Raw genomic sequence first — 19342 nt, 5'->3', positions numbered from 1 at the left:
CAAATATTTCACCATAGCTAATAACTTAAAGGGATGAGGACCTAATCTGCAGAATTTGGAGTTCAATATTTTCAATTAAGTAGATTCTGAAACAGGACTTTTGAGGTTTGGTTTCCTCATGTATTATTTTGGTACTTTTAAGTATGGGTCACAAGATTCTCTGATGGTTCGGTTCAGTTGCTCAGTCGTGTCCCACTCTTTGCGACCCCATGAGTCGCAGCACGCCAGGCCTCCCTGTCCATCACCAACTCCCGGAGTTCACTCAGACTCATGTCCATCGAGTCTGTGATGCCATCCAGCCATCTCATCCTCTGTCGTCCCCTTCTCCTCCTGCCCCCAATCCCTGCCAGCATCAGAGTCTTTTCCAATGAGTCAGCTCTTCACATGAGGTGGCCAAAGTACTGGAGCTCCAGCTTTAGCATCATTCCATCCAAAGAAATCCCAGGGTTGATCTCCTTCAGAATGGACTGGTTGGATCTCCTTGCGGTCCAAGGGACCCTCAAGAGTCTTCTCCAGCACCACAGTTTAAATGCATCAATTCTTCGGCGCTCAGCCTTCTTCACAGTCCAACTCTCACATCCATACATGACCACTGAAAAAACCATAGCCTTGACTAGATGGACCTTTGTTGGCAAAGTAATGTCTCTGCTTTTGAATATACTATCTAGGCTGGTCATAACTTTTCTTCCAAGGAGTAAGCGTCTTTTCATTTCATGGCTGCAATCACCATCTGCAGTGATTTTGGAGCCCCAAAGAATAAAGTCTGACACTGTTTCTACCGTTTCCCCATCTATTTCCCATGAAGTGATGGGACCAGAAGCCATGATCTTCATTTTCTGAATGTTGAGCTTTAAGCCAACTTTTTCACTCTCCTCTTTCACTTTCATCAAGAGGCTTTTTAGCTCCTCTTCACTTTCTGCCATAAGGGTGGTGTCATCTGCATATCTGAGGTTATTGGTATTTCTCCCAGCAATCTTGATTCCAGCTTGTGTTTCTTCCAGTCCAGCGTTTCTCATGATGTACTGTGCCATATAAGTTAAATAAGCAGGGTGACAATATACAGCCTTGATGTACTCCTCTTCCCATTTGGAACCAGTCTGTTGTTCGATGTCCAGTTCTAACTGTTGCTTCCTGACCTGCATACAGATTTCTCAAGAGGCAGGTCAGGTGGTCTGGTATTCTCATCTCTCTCAGAATTTTCCACAGTTTCTTGTGATCCACACAGTCAAAGGCTTTGGCATAGTCAATAAAGCAGAAATAGATGCTTTTCTGGAACTCTGGCTTTTTCCGTGATCCAGCGGATGTTGGCAATTTGATCTCTGGTTCCTCTGCCTTTTCTAAAACCAGCTTGAACATCAGGAAGTTCACAGTTCATGTACTGCTGAAGTCTGGCTTGGAGAATTTTGAGCATTACTTTACTAGCATGTGAGATGAGTGCAATTGTGCGGTGGTTTGAGCATTCTTTTGCATGGCCTTTCTTTGGGAGTGGAATGAAAATTGACCTTTTCCAGTCCTGTGGCCACTGCTGAGTTTTCCAGATTTGCTGGCATTTTGAGTGCAGCGCTTTCACAGCATCATCTTTCAGGATTTGAAACAGCTCAACTGGAATTCCATCAACTCCACTGGCTTTGTTCGTAGTGATGCTTTCTAAGGCCCACTTGACTTCACATTCCAAGATGTCTGGCTCTAGATGAGTGATCACACCATCATGATTATCCAGGTCTTGAAGATCTTTTTTGTACAGTTCTTCTGTGTATTCTTGCCACCTCTTCTTAATATCTTCTGCTTCTGTTAGGTCCAGACCATTTCTGTCCTTTATCGAGCCCATCTTTGCATGAAATGTTCCCTTGTTATCTCTAAGTTTCTTGAAGACATCTCTAGTCTTTCCCATTCTGTTCTTTTCCTCTATTTCTTTGCACTGATCACTGAAGAAGGCTTTCTTATCTCTTCTTGCTATTCTTTGGAATTCTGCATTCAGATGCTTTTATCTTTCTTTTTCTCCTTTGTTTTTTGCTTCTCTTCTTTTCACAGCTATTTGTAAGGCCTCCCCAGACAGCCCTTTTGCTTTTTTGCATTTCTTTTCCATGGGGATGGTCTTAATCCCTATCTCCTGTACAATGTCACAAACCTCATTCCATAGTTCAGGCACTCTTATCTATCAGATCTAGGCCCTGAAATCTATTTCTCACTTCCACTGTAGAATCATAAGGGATCTGATTTAGGTCATACCTGAATGGTCTAGCGGTTTTCCCTACTTTCTTCAATTTAAGTCTGAATTTGGTAATAAGGAGTTCATGATCTGAGCCACAGTCAGCTCCTGGTCTTGTTTTTGTTGACTGTACAGAGCTTCTCCATCTTTGGCTGCAAAGAATATAATCAGTCTGATTTCGGTGTTGACCATCTGGTGATGTCCATGTGTAGAGTCTTCTCTTGTGTTGTTGGAAGAGGGTGTTTGCTATGACCAGTGTGTTCTCTTGGCAAAACTCTGTTAGTCTTTGCCCTGCTTCATTCCGCATTCCAAGGCCAAATTTGCCTGTTACTCCAGGTGTTTCTTGACTTCCTACTTTTGCATTCCAGTCCCCTATAATGAAAAGGACATCTTTTGGGGGTGTTAGTTCTAGAAGGTCTTGTAGGTCTTCATAAAATCGTTCAGCTTCAGTTTCTTCAGTGTTACTGGTTGGGGCATAGACTTGGATAATTGTGATATTGAATGGTTTGCCTTGGAGACGAACAGAGATCATTCTGTCGTTTTTGAGATTGCATCCAAGTACTGCATTTTGGACTCTTGTTGACCATGATGGCTACTCCATTTCTTCTGAGGGATTCCTGCTCACAGTAGTAGATATAATGGTCATCCGAGTTAAAGTCACCTATTCCAGTCCATTTTAGTTCACTGATCCCTAGAATGTCGATGTTCACCCTTGCCATCTCTTGTTTGACCACTTCCAGTTTGCCTTGATTCATGGACCTGACATTTCAGGTTCCTATGCAATATTGCTCTTTACAGCATCAGATCTTGCTTCTATCACCAGTCACATCCACAGCTGGGTATTGTTTTTGCTTTGGCTCCATCCCTTCATTCTTTCTGGAGTTATTTCTCCACTGATCTGATGATACAATGTTATTTTTATTAGCAGGGTTATTTCATAAGAATCTTCTGTAGCTTTTATGAATTCCTAATAATATATTAAGACTGCTGTCCCCTGAGTACTTAAGTATGAGAGTTGTGAGGAGAAAATAAATTATAGAAATATTGGTCAAGACTACCTGATATCGTTGCTTAGAGTTTTTAGATGTATAACACACTAAGGAATTGAACCACATTTTCTAAAATACTGATGAATTCATTCCTAAATTAGCCTCATTCAGTATTCGTTTGTTTGCCTCCATCATCTTCCCAAAGGGAAAGAAGAAAGGCACGGTGGGGCAGGGGAAACAGGATGAAAGCAGGAACTGCTAATTCGTTTGTTTCTCAGTGGTGGAGACTGATACCGTTAGCTGGTGTTACAGGGTTCTAGCATACAGGCATGCCCCTGTAAAGCAGATATGTTTCTTGGCATAAATAAGTCAGATGAGGCCTAATACCTGCAAACATTTAACAGTGCCTAAGGTAGTTTTGATCTTTCATTAATCCTCCGATTTGTAGTATGCAAATAGAGGATACAGTTGGCCTCACAGGACAGAAGATGAAGTTTGGGGGAATATAGAGCCTATTTTCATGTGACATCAGTAGTGATGAAATCATGCTTTAAAGTATTTGTTCACTCTAATGCAGAAGACACTTGTTCAGCAGAGTAGAAATAGTATTTTATGTCATACATGCATCGTGAATATCAATCTTTGCTATATTCCGTGTTAAATAAAATTGTCATTGTACTGTTTTTCTTCCCATGTACTCCTTTTGTGTGGTTGGTAGTAACCTAATGAAATAAAAAGTGTACATAGTGTATCATTCTTAATGGCATTTAAAAAAAGTAGTGGTGCTATTCCTTATTGATTGTGATTTTTAGAATGTTCTGTAGAAATCTTTTCTAAAACATTCACTGAACATTCAATTTATTTTTTAATCTGTAGTTTTTATAATAACTTTAAACAATATTGAATTCGGAAATAAGACATTTAAGATTAAGAAAAATGTTTTTTAATAATGATTTATCTTCTGTAAAAATAAAGTGTTTACAGGAAAGAGAGGAGCAAATCAAAATATTACATGAAAAAATCACTGAAATACAAAGATGTAGTCAAGAACAACTTGAAGAAAAAACTTCACAACTGGATGAAATAGTTGAGAAACTAGAAAGACACAATGAAAGAAAAGAAAAACTGAAACAGCAGTTGAAAGTAAAGGAATTAGAACTTGATGAAATCAGAAAAGCTTACAGGTATTGTACAGTATTTCCTACTGAGAAATAACATGTGGCTTAATAATTTCATGTAACCAGTTTTCTTTAATTATTTCTTTTCATATTAGTACACTTAATCAGAAGTGGCATGATAAAGGAGAACTTCTATGTCATCTTGAAATGCAAGTAAAAGAAGTGAAAGAAAACTTTGAAAACAAAGAAAGAAAACTTAAAGCGGAAAGAGATAAAAGTATCGAACTACAAAAGTAAGCATTAAGACCTAAAGTATGTGGGATATCTTTAAAGAAAACTGAATTGGGATGGGTAGGCATGAGGAAGGTAAAAACATTTTGGACATAGTTATTTGCCAAGAGCTTAATTTCCGTTCCATCTATAAAATGATTATGATAGTTCCTCCCTTCATATTTGATGGAAGTTTAAACTTTGTGTATATGTGTATTTATGTATGTATATGATTTGTATGGGCTATTTAGCATTTAAATAGTGCCCGATGCATAGTAATTGCTGTATAAATATTTAGTTTTTATTACTAGAATTACTGTTTTCAAATTCTGTTTGAATGGAAACAGCTAATATTTTTGGCTGTTGTATGTGGAGTTGTGTGTGGAGTTTTGGCTTCCCTGGTGGTTCAGCACTAGGAGACCAGGATTCAATCCCTGGGTTGGGAAGATCCCCTGGAAAAGGAAATAACAACCCACTCCTGTAGTCTTGCCTGGGGAATTGCATGGACAGAGGAACCTGGCAGTCCATGGGGTTGCAAAGAGTTGGACACAACTTAGCGACTGAACAACAGCAACACGTGAAGTTGAGAGGAAAAACTCACTGACTACCAGGCACAGAGCGCTCCTGAAGAATCTAAAACACATGTTGGTAGCGGTTAGCCTGCAGCAGCTGAGGATGAGAACTGATTTAAATAAGGGGAAGAAAATCTATATGCATATGCCATTGCTGTATGGATTTTATAAAATACTCTAGAGGAAATGAGGGTTTTACCTTATAAACTATATGACTTGACTTGTTAAAATTATTTAAAGTTAACTGAGCTAAAAAATAGGTAGCATGGTTTAGTGACCAGTTCTCATGTCAATATACAGAATGGTGTACATAATGTGGCATGTAGGTAGCCCCAAAATTTCTTATAGAGATAGGTTCCCCATTATATCAAATCTAGTAGAACCTTGAAATTTGATTTTTCATATTTCAACTCAGTGTAAATGGAAAGATGTTATTATACACCCCAGAAGTTTTAATTGACAGTACAGTCAGTTGTCTGCTAATGGACCCTGTTATACTTTGCTTTACAACCAAACATTAATGCAGCAAAACATTGACTTAGAGCCTGTTTTCTTTCCTGCTGGTCACAGCTTTGCAGTGTGAAGTCCTTTTGATCCTAAAAGACACAATCATTTAATATAACTAAAAGTTCCTAAACTTAATAAAAACCATAAAGCCTGATAATTTTTAGAATGTCTTATATTGTTTATTGTGTTTTTAAGAGCAAAACAATAAAAAGGCCTGATTTTTACCTTAATGCTCTTATGTCTGAGATTCGTAGGTATGATTTTTAATTAAATGGAACTTTAATAAAATAAATAATTGTTCATAAGAAAGGTTTTATTTGCATAGCTTTTTATAACATATAAATTGAATTTTTTCTTATATCTTACTTTGAACCCAGCAGTAATTCTGTGAGATTAGCCAAACAGGCAGGATTATCGTGTTATAGTTGACAGACTTTAAATCCAGAGGTTGTGAACTTGCCCTTGGTCACATAGCTACCAAATGTTGCAACAGGAATAAAAGAAAGGCTTTTGATTCATGATCCTAATGCTGAAAGTTCAGTCTCCCTACACTGTGCCCAATGAAGTGTCAGAAACAAGAGTTTTGGGTGATGTAGAAAAGGATTGCTTTGTTGCTTTGCCAAACAAAAGGGGACGCAACAGGCTTGTGCCTCAAAACCTGTGTCCCAGCACAGGAAGATTTGGCAAGTTTATAGCAGTGGTTCAGGGGTGGAGTTGCTATTAAACAGTAGGGTATGTGTAGGGCCTGTATTCCTTGCGTTGCACCTAAGGCAGTCTTCTCCCTAATCTCTGCATCCCTTCCCTTTCCTGATAAGCGACCGTTCAAATCTGCCCTTGAAACTCAGGGAAAGTCTTGAAGGCTGGAGTCTATTCCCTGCAAACAAGAAATGGGGGACACAGAAAGGCTTCCATGCCCAGGAGCACAGTTTCAGTGCTAATATTCAGTCCACTGTTGCAGTGGGCTGTGCCAAAACCAGGAAGCTTTTTCATTATGAGCTTAACGTTTTTAATAAAATTATTCAAGGTCAAGAAACACCTGGAGTAACAGGCAAATTTGGCCTTGGAATGCGGAATGAAGCAGGGCAAAGACTAACAGAGTTTTGCCAAGAGAACACACTGGTCATAGCAAACACCCTCTTCCAACAACACAAGAGAAGACTCTACACATGGACATCACCAGATGGTCAACACCGAAATCAGACTGATTATATCCTTTGCAGCCAAAGATGGAGAAGCTCTGTACAGTCAACAAAAACAAGACCAGGAGCTGACTGTGGCTCAGATCATGAACTCCTTATTACCAAATTCAGACTTAAATTGAAGAAAGTAGGGAAAACCGCTAGACCATTCAGGTATGACCTAAATCAGATCCCTTATGATTCTACAGTGGAAGTGAGAAATAGATTTCAGGGCCTAGATCTGATAGATAAGAGTGCCTGAACTATGGAATGAGGTTTGTGACATTGTACAGGAGATAGGGATTAAGACCATCCCCATGGAAAAGAAATGCAAAAAAGCAAAATGGCTGTCTGGGGAGGCCTTACAAATAGCTGTGAAAAGAAGAGAAGCAAAAAACAAAGGAGAAAAAGAAAGATAAAAGCATCTGAATGCAGAATTCCAAAGAATAGCAAGAAGAGATAAGAAAGCCTTCTTCAGTGATCAGTGCAAAGAAATAGAGGAAAAGAACAGAATGGGAAAGACTAGAGATGTCTTCAAGAAACTTAGAGATAACAAGGGAACATTTCATGCAAAGATGGGCTCGATAAAGGACAGAAATGGTCTGGACCTAACAGAAGCAGAAGATATTAAGAAGAGGTGGCAAGAATACACAGAAGAACTGTACAAAAAAGATCTTCAAGACCTGGATAATCATGATGGTGTGATCACTCATCTAGAGCCAGACATCTTGGAATGTGAAGTCAAGTGGGCCTTAGAAAGCATCACTACGAACAAAGCCAGTGGAGTTGATGGAATTCCAGTTGAGCTGTTTCAAATCCTGAAAGATGATGCTGTGAAAGCGCTGCACTCAAAATGCCAGCAAATCTGGAAAACTCAGCAGTGGCCACAGGACTGGAAAAGGTCAATTTTCATTCCACTCCCAAAGAAAGGCCATGCAAAAGAATGCTCAAACCACCGCACAATTGCACTCATCTCACATGCTAGTAAAGTAATGCTCAAAATTCTCCAAGCCAGACTTCAGCAGTACATGAACTGTGAACTTCCTGATGTTCAAGCTGGTTTTAGAAAAGGCAGAGGAACCAGAGATCAAATTGCCAACATCCGCTGGATCACGGAAAAAGCCAGAGTTCCAGAAAAGCATCTATTTCTGCTTTATTGACTATGCCAAAGCCTTTGACTGTGGATCACAAGAAACTGTGGAAAATCCTGAGAGAGATGGGAATACCAGACCACCTGACCTGCCTCTTGAGAAATCTGTATGCAGGTCAGGAAGCAACAGTTAGAACTGGACATCGAACAACAGACTGGTTCCAAATGGGAAGAGGAGTACATCAAGGCTGTATATTGTCACCCTGCTTATTTAACTTATATGGCACAGTACATCATGAGAAACGCTGGACTGGAAGAAACACAAGCTGGAATCAAGATTGCTGGGAGAAATACCAATAACCTCAGATATGCAGATGACACCACCCTTATGGCAGAAAGTGAAGAGGAGCTAAAAAGCCTCTTGATGAAAGTGAAAGAGGAGAGTGAAAAAGTTGGCTTAAAGCTCAACATTCAGAAAACGAAGATCATAGCTTCTGGTCCCATCACTTCATGGGAAATAGATGGGGAAACGGTAGAAACAGTGTCAGACTTTATTTTGGGGGGTTCCAAAATCACTGTAGATGGTGATTGCAGCCATGAAATGAAAAGACGCTTACTCCTTGGAAGGAAAGTTATGACCAGCCTAGGTAGTATATTCAAAAGCAGAGACATTACTTTGCCAACAAAGGTCTGTCTAGTCAAGGCTATGGTTTTTCCAGTGTCATGTATGAGTGCAAGAGTTGGACTGTGAAGAAAGCTGAGCACCAAAGATTTGATGCTTTTGAACTGTGGTGCTGGAGAAGACTCTTGAGAGTCCCTTGGACTGCAAGGAGATCCAACCAGTCCATCCTAAAGGAGGTCAGTCCTGGGTGTTCATTGGAATGACATGCTAAAGCTGGAGCTCCAGTACTTTGGCCACCTCATGTGAAGAGTTGACTCATTGGAAAAGACTCTGATGCTGGCAGGGATTGGGGGCAGGAGGAGAAGGGGACGACAGAGGATGAGATGGCTGGATGGCATTACTGACTCAATTGATGTGAGTTTGAGTGAACTCCGGGAGTTGGTGATGGACAGGGAGGCCTGGCGTGCTGCACTGCATGGGGTCGCAAAGAGTCAGACACCATTGAGCGACTGAACTGAACTGATGCTTCCATTAAAATATGAATATGAGTGCTTCCATGTTAAAAAAATCCTAATTTTTATACATCCAGGTGGATATGTGGTTTTGTTTTGTTTTTAAGGGATGCAATGGAAAAGCTTCATAGTATGGATGATGCCTTTAAGAAACAAGTTGATGCAATTGTTGAAGCTCATCAGAATGAAATAATACAACTGGCAAATGAAAAACAGAAATGTATTGATTCTGCAAATTTAAAGGTACTGTAAGTAAAATTCACTTTGATAATCAGTATTAAGTTGTTATAGCTAAGTAAATTTTATCTTCAGCAGTGATAAGGAGAACAGGCAGCATGATTTAATGACCAAATAGATAGGAAGAATGTTACTAATACAATCATGAAGCCAGACCAGCATGTTGGTAATACTTAGATTAGTTGTAGAACAGAATTGTAATGAAACCGAGATTATAAATTTGATCCTGATATGCACCTGCTCCATGAGCTCTGGATAAAAATTTATATATCATTCACCAGTTTCAGCTGAAATCCCTGTTGGTTACACATAGGCTAGGTGAGAATGTGAATGTATTAAGTATAATCCATTACAGCCTTGGACAAGTTCTCAAGGATTGTTTTATTATGAATTAGAGTTCAAACTGTCAAATTTCTCATTGACAAAGGAATGGGTTTAGGATGATACTAAATGACAGGGAAACATCAGAATTAACTTATGAAACTTTTAAATAATACTTATGTATGAGTGTTCCCCTCATACTTTCATTCACTAAGACTAGGTTCAAACCTAGATATTTTAAAAACTCAACAGTTGATTCTCATGTGACTTCACTGTTAAGATCCACTAAATGAGGCAGTTATGAACTTTCATTTTTCCCAGATTTTGAAGTGTTAATAGGAAACAGATATCTTTAAGACTGGAAGTTCAGAAATCAGCAACTAGAAAAGGAAAGGAATACTAAATATTTTATAATCAAGGTTGTGTAGTTAAATGACATTAAAGGAGCCTATATAACCAGAAAGAGGGAATTATGTCTTTGAAAATAATCACAGCTAATAAATGCAATTTGTTCAAAATTTAGTTTTTTATTTCAGTTCAGTGGTTGTTTCAGATATCTATTGTGTTGAATAAGAGTACGCTAGGTATTATTAAATAAGCTATGATATTAGGCCTTTAGCTCAAAGCAAAATACTGTGTTTGATTTTGGACATCTTGCCAGTATGATGTAATATCATAGGGAGGTGTTTGTTAGGGATTTAGAAAAATGGCACCAAAGTTAAAATGTGGTAATCGTGATAAAGGGCATCACATACAGGTGATCATTTAAGTTAGGAGAAATGTTAATTTTTAGAAGGAAAAAAATTAGGAAGTCTATATTAAGAGATTAGGAGGAGGGAAGTAGAACAGATAGGGGTGACTATATTGGCAGTGCCCTTAGGAATGTCGTATAATAGGAGAGAGAGTTTCAAGCAGAAAGTAATTATGTCAAATACACTGAATCCTAGGAGAATCCTAGGAGAATAAATATGGGTTAACAGTAAATCATAAAATTATCTCTCAAAAAGATGATAATGTATAACCACCACAAGCAGTTTTAGAAATTCAGTGTTTAAAGAGTTTCTTTGGGAAGGGAGGTGATTTCAGTTTTGAAAGTTTGTAAGGATAAGTCAAGAGTCATGATTTGACATTCATAAGCAGCATAGGACTGCTTAGGAATGAGAAGATGAAGTCAGAAAACTGGGTTTCATCCAGATATGCTACTGAGAAGCACTAAAACCTTGAACAAGTTTTCTGAACTATAAAGTAGCTAAATTACCATGTGTTCATTATAGGAGCCTATGAGAAATAAATGGATAGTGTATACGTGTGAATATTTTGTATATAGTATGACATCGTTTTCCATATTAGTATTTGAATAGGTTAACATTTTATTAACCTCTTGCTTTAAATGAACATTACGTCACAAATTGTAAAATGTATACAAACCTTTTACTTTCTGCATTTTTTTAAATGCATTTTCACTGAGAAATTTAAATGTTATAAAATGTACATATTGATTTAGGTTCATCGAGTTGAAGAAGAAATGCGTGGACTTCTGGAAGAAACATGCAAGAACAAAAAAGCAATGGAAACAAAAATTAAGCAACTTGCTTTTGCTCTAAGTCAAATTCAGCAAGAAATTTGATGGTTCTGAGAACAAATTTAATTGAAATGGATCGGCAGGCCTATTGTAAAAATGATTAAATATTGTAATAGTAGTAACTGCTGTGACTTTGAAATGTCTCTTTCTACACATTTCATTCTGATTATATTTTAAAAGACTTTTGATCAAGTATTAATTGTATATGTAGGGTTTTTTTTATAATAAATTGTTGACAATTATGTGTATTAGAAAAACCTATCAAAATAACTAGACTTAAAACACTTTTTCTTGTTTCTGTGCTATACATTGTCTGGTCATTACACATTTGCCTATAAGTATGTTAATGAAAATTTAGTATTTTGACCACATGAGGGAAAGTATTTTAATACTGTTAACCTTACTGAGTTGATGAACTAATTATATTTATTGGTTTCCTTCAGTTGAGGTAGCTCCATTCTTTTAAAATGCTCCTAAGTATAGCCAAAAAATATTTTAAATCTGTATAAGAGATGTGGTATTTTTAAGAATGCATATATATGTCTCCACATCATTCATAATGACTCCTTTTTAGTTAATGAGGAGAATTCTTATTTCACAACCTAAAACACTTTTATTCCATTTCATATCAGTTCAATTATTCCTATTTCAATTTTGTCATCTCTTATGTTCCTGTGTATGCAGAACAAAGATCTGAATACTATTCTCCTTACCATTTCTGAAAGAAAGAGAATATAATACCAAACTCTAATAGCCAGTGAACTGTTTTTTTTTTTAATTAAATGCAATCAGAAAAAATGTAAAGAGAGGGCCCCGTTTGTTACAGGCGAGGTTTATACTGAAATCTGTGGGAGATCAAGCATGTCAGCGTGTAATGGGAGCCTATAGGGGGCTGGGAGGACATAAGAAATATTGGGGAAAATAATAGCTGGAACCTTCCTTAATATGATGAAAAAGATGAGCCTACATGTTCAAGAACTTCAGTAAAACCCAGGATAAATAAACAAAGAGAACCACACCTAGACACTTCACAGTCAAACTGTTGGGGGAAATCTTAAAAGTAGCAAGAAAATATGATTTAATGTAAAGGAATCATCAACAGTTGAGAAATTTCTCTTCTCATGAGAAATAATGGAGACTAGAAGGCAGTGACGGACATATTTTAGGTACAGGAAATAAAAGAACAATAAGTTGAGAATTCTACATCCAACAAAACTATCCTTCAAAATAAAATGCAAAACACACTAGATGCAGTGGGCTGACAAAGTTTTCAACAACAACCAAAAGATCAGCTAAGAATTCTATATCCAGCAAAACTGTCTTTTAAATGAAGCCGAAATAAAGTCATTCTCAGGTAACAGCTGGGAAATATGTTCCTACCAGACCCACCTTAACAAAAAAGGCTGAAGGAAGTTCTTACTTCAAATCCTTTAAGAATGTGACCCTAGAGAGTAATTTGAATAAACATGAGAAGAAATACTCATAAAGTGAAATATAGAATTATTAAAAAATATAAATACATATTTTCCCTTCATCCCTTAACTGATTAAAGAATCAAAAAATACAAAATGTATATAATTATATTATTGGGAGTAAAACAAAATGTAACATTTCTCCATATCAGCACAAAGGTGGATGGAAGCAAAGCTGTATTGGGAAGTAAGGAAATAGGAGATAGTAACTTGAAACCCATAGGAACAAGTGACAATAATGAGTTATAAATATGAAAATTAATTTAACTATGAATATATATTTGCTGTCCTACTTTATATAAAACAACCAAACAGTTTCATAACAAAAAGAGGAAGAAAATAGAACTAAATAGAAACATTTCTACATTTCACTGAAATTGGGTTAGTATAAATCTGTTGTATATGTAAATTTGTGAAGTCATTAAGGATGTAACTCATATAACCAAAAAATAGTCAAAGTAAATTAAAACGTTACACTAGAAAATATTTGTGTAATACAAAAGTAGGAAAAAGCAATAAAGTATTAAGTAATTTTTAAATGCGGTAAAGAAAACAAGATAGAAAACAGTAAAATGGCATAGATAAATTTTAAAATTTGCATAATTTGTATCAATAATTACGTTAAGTGTGACTGGATTAAATGATCCAATCAAAAGAATGGGTAAGAAAACAAAATCTAACTACATAACACTTTCAAATATGCAAATAGGTTGGAAATACCAGTAAAAGGATAGAAAACATAGCGACCATAAGGAAGATGGAGTGACTAATATCAGACAAAAGAGACTAAAAAATTGTACTAGAAGAAAAGAGATGAAACAATGTCAATTCATCAGGAATAAGTATAGACATGGATACACCTAACAACATAGTCCCCAAATTCATGAGGAAAAACTGACAGACTTGAAGGTGGGAATGGGGTGGGGGATGAGATTATTCAATAGGAACACAGATCCTCCCTGGTGTTTCAGTGGTAAAGAATCAACCTGCCAATGCAGGGAACACAGGTTTGATCTCTGGACCAGGAAGATCCCATGTGCCATAGATTACCTAAGCCCATGCGCCAGAGTTACTAAGCCTGTGCTCGAGCTGGTGAACCACAGCTACTTCAGCCCAAGCACTGCAGCTGTAAGCCTGTGCACTTTCAGCCCAAGGTCTGCAACAAGAGAAGCCACCCCAGTGAGAAGCCCATGCACTGCGACTGGGGAGTAGACCCCGCTCCCCGCAACTGAGACCCCACGCTCAGCAACAGAGACCCGGTACAGTCAAAGAAACAGTAAGAAAACACCACTTCCAACAACGGAAAGTGAAGCAGATCAGCAAGAAAATGGAAGACTTCAACAATACTAAACCTACTAGGCCTAACAGGCAACCGTAGAACACTTTAAGAACAGAATCTTCACATCCTTCCGAAGTGCACCTGGAGCCTTCTGCAGTACAGATGAGACGCAAGATCAAAAAGTAAGCCTCAGTGGATTTGGAATTATTGAAATCACACAAAGTAATACTTTGGCCACCTGATATGAAGAGCTGACTCATTTGAAAAGACCCTGATGCTAGGAAAGATTGATGGCAGGAGGAGAAGGGGACGACAGGATAAGCTGGTCAGATGACATCACTAACTTGATGGACATGGGTTTGGGTGGACTCCAGGAGTTGGTGATGGACAGGGAGGCCTGGCATCCTGCAGTCCATGGGGTCGCAAAGAGTTGGACATGACTGAGCAACTGAACTGAACTGAACTGATGCTCTCTCAACACAATGAACTGAAATTAGAAAAGAATAACAAATTTGGGAAATTTACAGTGTGGAACACTACTGGATCAAAGAATAAATCATGAAATTAGAAAAATTCTTTGAGGCGAATGGAAATAGAAAATACGAGATGTAGCTAAAGTAATTAGAAGGAAATCTTTGTCTGCAAGCAACTATATGAAAAATATTTGAAATCAACATCCTAACCTTCCACCTATAGTGTTAGTCACTCCGTCGTGGCCGACTCTGCAATCCCATGTACTATAGCCCAGCAGGCTCCTCTGTCCATAGAATTCTCCAGGCAAGAATTCTGGAGTGGGTAGCCTTTCCCTTCTCCAGAGGATCTTCCCAACCCTGGGATGGAACCTGTGTCTCCTGCATTGCAGTCAGATTCCTTACCATCTGAAGCACCAGGGAAGCCCTCCACGTATGAGATGCTGAAAAGGAGGAAACTACAGCCAAAGCAGACAAAGAAAAATTAGAGCAAAAATTAATGCAAGAAAAAATGTACCTAAATTTTTAACTTTGAAAAATTGACAAATCTTGAGGTAGATTAATTAAGGGAAAAAGGCTTAAATTATTAGAATCAAGAATGAATACATGGAAATAACAATAAGAGTGGGAGGAAACTTTGGAAGCTAATGAATATGTTTACTTCCTTATGATGGTCATAATTTCATATGTGTATACTTATTCTCATAAAATTGTGTAGAATAAATATGTACAGCTTTTACATGTCAATCATACCTAAATTGGTTTAAATTTTTTTAAATTCCATTGACAATAAATTTTAAACATAAAATTCTTAGGTTTTTATTTAACAAATGTTCAAATCTCATACTCTGAAAACTACAAAACATTAAAAGACAAATATTCATGGAATAGAAGACAATATTGACAAAATGGTAATTCTCCCCCAAATTCATCTACAGATTAAATACAATCCCCACCAAAATCTCAGCTAGCTAGCTTATTTGCATAAGCTGACAACATGTCTCTAAAATTCATATAGAAATTCAAGGAATCTAGGCCAAAACAATCTTCAAAAAGGAAAAGCTGGAAAAGTCACACTTCCTCTTTAAAAACTAGAAAACTACAGGAGAAAAGCAGTCAAGGTGGTAGAGGTGAGGGAACCTAAGCTCACCTCCTCTCAGGAGCACCCCAGAATCACAATCTGCAGAATAACCATCATTTTCAAAGACCAAAACCTACCAGAAAATATCTTCTACAACTAAAGACAAGGAAAGAACCAAATGAGACTGGCAAGAGAGGCAGACCCATGATATAATAAAATCTCATACCCACAAGGTGGGCCACCCACAAACTAGAGAATAATTGTATTACAGAGGTTTTCCCACAGGAGGGAGAGCTCTGAGCCCCTCCCACATCAGGGCCACCAGACTGGGAGTCTAGCACTGGGAAGAGAAACCTCCAGAGCATTCAGCTTTGAGGACCAGTGAGGCTTGACTGCAGAAGCTTCACAGGGTTGGGGGGAAATAGATACTTCATTCTTAAAGGGCACACACAAAATCTCACATGTACCAGAACCAACAGAGAAAGCAGTAATTTGGTAAGTGCCAAGACTAGGCCTACCTGCTGGTCTTGGTGGGTTTCTTAAGGAGGCAAGGGGTAGCTCTGCCTGGCCTGGGGACATAAACAGTGATGGCAGAGATACAGGGGAGTGCTCATCTATGTGAATTCACTGGAGGCAGACATCTTGCTTGGATCATTAGACTTGGCTCCACCCAACAGCCTGTAGACTAGTGATGGAATGCCTCAGGCCAAACAACACAGCCCCACTGGTCAGCAGACAGGCTCCTCAAGACTTTCTGAGCCCACAGCCACCGTGGTCCTGCCCACCATGGTACCAAGACCCAGCCCCACCCCTGAGGTGTAGGTACCAGCCCCTCCTGCCTAGAAGCCTGCACAAGCCTCTCAGTCAGTTCAGTCACTCAATCGTGTCCAAATCTTTGCGACCCCATGAACCGCAGCACGCCAGGCCTCCCTGTCCATCAACAACTCCCGGAGTTTACTCAAACTCACGTCCATTGAGTCGGTGATGCCATCCAACCATCTCATCCTCTGTCGTCCCCTTCTCTTCTTGCCCTCAGTCTTTCCCAGCATCAGGGGCTTTTTCAATGAGTCAGTTCTCTGTATCAAGTGGCCACAGTATTGGAATTTCAGCTTCAACATCAGTCCTTCCAATGAACACTCAGGACTGATCTCCTTTAGGATGGACTGGTTGGATCTTGCAGTCCAAGGGATTCTTTTGAGATTCTTCTCCAACACCACAGTTCAAAAGCATCAATTCTTCAGCATCCAGCTTTCTTTATACTCCAACACTCACATCCATACATGACTACTGGAGAAACCATAGCACTGACTACACAGACTTTTGTTGGTAAAGTATGTCTCTGCTTTTTAATATGCTGTCTCGGTTGGTCATAACTTTTCTTCCAAGGAGCAAGCGTCTTTTAATTTCATGGCTGCAGTCACCATTGGCAATGATTTTGGAGCCCAAAATAATCAAGTCTGTCACTGTTTCTACTGTTTGCCATGAAGTGATGGGACCAGGTGCCATGATCTTAGTTTTCTGAATGTTGAGCTTTAAGCCAACTTTTTCATTCTCCTCTTTCACTTTCATCAAGAGGCTCTTTAGTTCTTCACTTTCTGCCATCATAAAAGTGTGGTGTCATCTACATATCCGAGGTTACTGATATTTCTCCCAGCAATCTTGATTCCAGCTTGTGCTTCATCCAGCCCAGCATTTCTCATGATGTACTCTGCATACAAGTTAAATAAGCACAAGCCTCTAGACCAGCCTTAACTACCAGGACACAGATACCAGAAGTAAGAAAACTAAAGCCCCAAAGCCTGCAGGCTGAGTCTGCGCATGCAGGCCAGACTCTTTCCTGGGACCAGCTGGACCCTAGCCTTTGGGTGACAGGAGGAGAGGACACTGGGGCCACACAGGAGGGCCAGCAGGGACAGTCTCCAACGTAGAGAAACATAAAAAACTACGCTGGTAGAGGGTGTGCACAAACGCTCATATACTTGGGACCCAGTGCAGAAGCAGTGATTTGAAAGGAGCCTGGGTCAGACCTACATGGGGATCTTGGGAGAGTTTCCTGGAGAGGAAGCAGGCAACTGGAGCTCGCCCTAGGGACTTAGACGCTGGCAGAAGCCATTCTAGGGAGTTCCTTTCTACCTCATGGACACTGGCGCTGGCACGTGCCCATGTGGAATCTTCCCTCAGCTCATAAGCCTCAGGACCCAACCCTGCCCCTACTCACCAGCCTACAGTCACCAATACTAGCGGGCAGGCACCCGGCCCTGCCCACCAGTGAGCCTGTTCTAGCCTTGGAACCATCCTCAGAGGCCAGAGGGCTAATCCTAACCCCAGGATAACTGAACCCCCACAGTCTATGAACCCAGCCCACCCACTAGCGGTCCAGCACGAGCCCAGGGATGGGTGGGCCTTGGCCTCACCCACCGGCAGGCCCACCCAAGCTACAGAACATGAGAGTGGTGTCAGGAACCAATGCTATCCAACATCAGTTCTGGGACTCCTGCAAGTGGGCCTCAGGATGTGGTTATGCCTGCGAAAAGGTTAGCACTAGCCCCAAGTTCACCCACCGGTGGGCAGGAAGCAACCCTGGGATCTCCTGGAAACTGATCCAGCCCACTGCGCTGGTGAGTGAGTATTAGTCCTCTGAGCTTCTTTAGCCAGCTACCTCATGACCTGGTCTCAACAACCAATGGTCAGCAGTCTCCACACAAGGCAGGGCCTGGCCACCAGCTGGACCAGGGACTAATCAAGCCTACCAGACTGCCCACAGTAGTCAGCCTGCCACAACAAAAGGACCCTAGCAGCCCACATCGAGGTACCCCTAGAGCGACAAGAGGGGAGAAGACTGCTGGGACTCATGGCTGTGTCTCCTACAAAAAGCTACTGCTGGGAAATATAAGCAACCTACCAAATACACAGCAATAAAACATCTAGTCAAGCAAAATAAAGTGACAGAGGAACACGTTGCAAATGAAGGAACAAGATAAAACTCCAGAAAAAGAAGTGGAGATAGGCAATCTACCTGGAAAGAATTCAGGATGAATGATTTTTAAAGATGATAAAAGAACTTGGTAAAGAATGGAATTCTTTAGTGCAGAACTGGAAGTATTTAACAGCAGAGTTAGAAAATACAGATAACAAAGATGAATACAGTAACTGAAATGAAAAATACGCTTGAAGAAATCAACAGTAGACTCAATAATACAGAGGAATGGATCAGCAACCTGGAAGACAGGGTATTGGAAATCACTGATGCTAAACAGAAAGCTGGACTATAAAGAAAGCTGAGAGCGGAAGAATTGATGCTTTTGAAACGTGGTGTTGGAGAAGACTCTTGAGAGTCCCTTGGACTGCAAGGAGATCCAACTAGTCCATCCTAAAGGAGATCAGTCCTGGGTGTTCATTGGAAGGACTGATGCTGAAGCTGAAACTCCAATACTTTGGCCACCTGATGCGAAGAGCTGACTCATTTGAAAAGACCCTGATGCTGGGAAAGATTGAGGGCGGGAGGAGACGGGGACGGCAGAGGATGAGATGGTTGGATGTCATCACCGACTCAATGGACATGAGTTTGAGTAAACTCCGGGAGTTTGTGATGGACAGGAGCTGGCGTGCTGCAGTCCATGGGGTCGCAAAGAGGCGGACACGACTGAGCCACTGAACTGAACTGGACTGAAGCCCCTTTTCCCAGTCGCGGAACCCACCTCCCGCCCCGCCCCTCCCGCTCTGCCCCCTTCTTGCCCCGCCCACCCTCCCGCCTCGTCCCTTATCGCCCCTATCGTCTCGCCCCGCCCCGCCCAGCCCTCCCCTCCCGCCTTCAGCGAAGCGCGTTTCCCAGC

The 19342-nt window shown here is 40.0% G+C and overlaps 1 protein-coding gene across 1 annotated transcript in view; it reads left to right on the top strand.

Moving 5' to 3' along the window:
- Nucleotides 1–11491, top strand: part of LRRCC1 (leucine rich repeat and coiled-coil centrosomal protein 1) — a 46010-nt gene extending 34519 nt beyond the window's left edge. Inside the window, exons 16-19 of the mRNA XM_069600694.1 lie at nucleotides 4174–4382; nucleotides 4472–4609; nucleotides 9175–9310; nucleotides 11130–11491. Of these exons, the coding sequence (XP_069456795.1) occupies nucleotides 4174–4382; nucleotides 4472–4609; nucleotides 9175–9310; nucleotides 11130–11252 (606 nt within the window). The 3' untranslated portion in view covers nucleotides 11253–11491. The remainder of the gene's footprint in view (nucleotides 1–4173; nucleotides 4383–4471; nucleotides 4610–9174; nucleotides 9311–11129) is intronic.
- Nucleotides 11492–19342: the final 7851 nt, after the last annotated feature.

The sequence above is a fragment of the Ovis canadensis genome, chromosome 9, assembly GCF_042477335.2.
Source record: "Ovis canadensis isolate MfBH-ARS-UI-01 breed Bighorn chromosome 9, ARS-UI_OviCan_v2, whole genome shotgun sequence".
In the NCBI taxonomy this organism is placed as follows: domain Eukaryota; kingdom Metazoa; phylum Chordata; class Mammalia; order Artiodactyla; family Bovidae; genus Ovis; species Ovis canadensis.
This window is presented reverse-complemented; position numbering and strand designations above follow the sequence as displayed.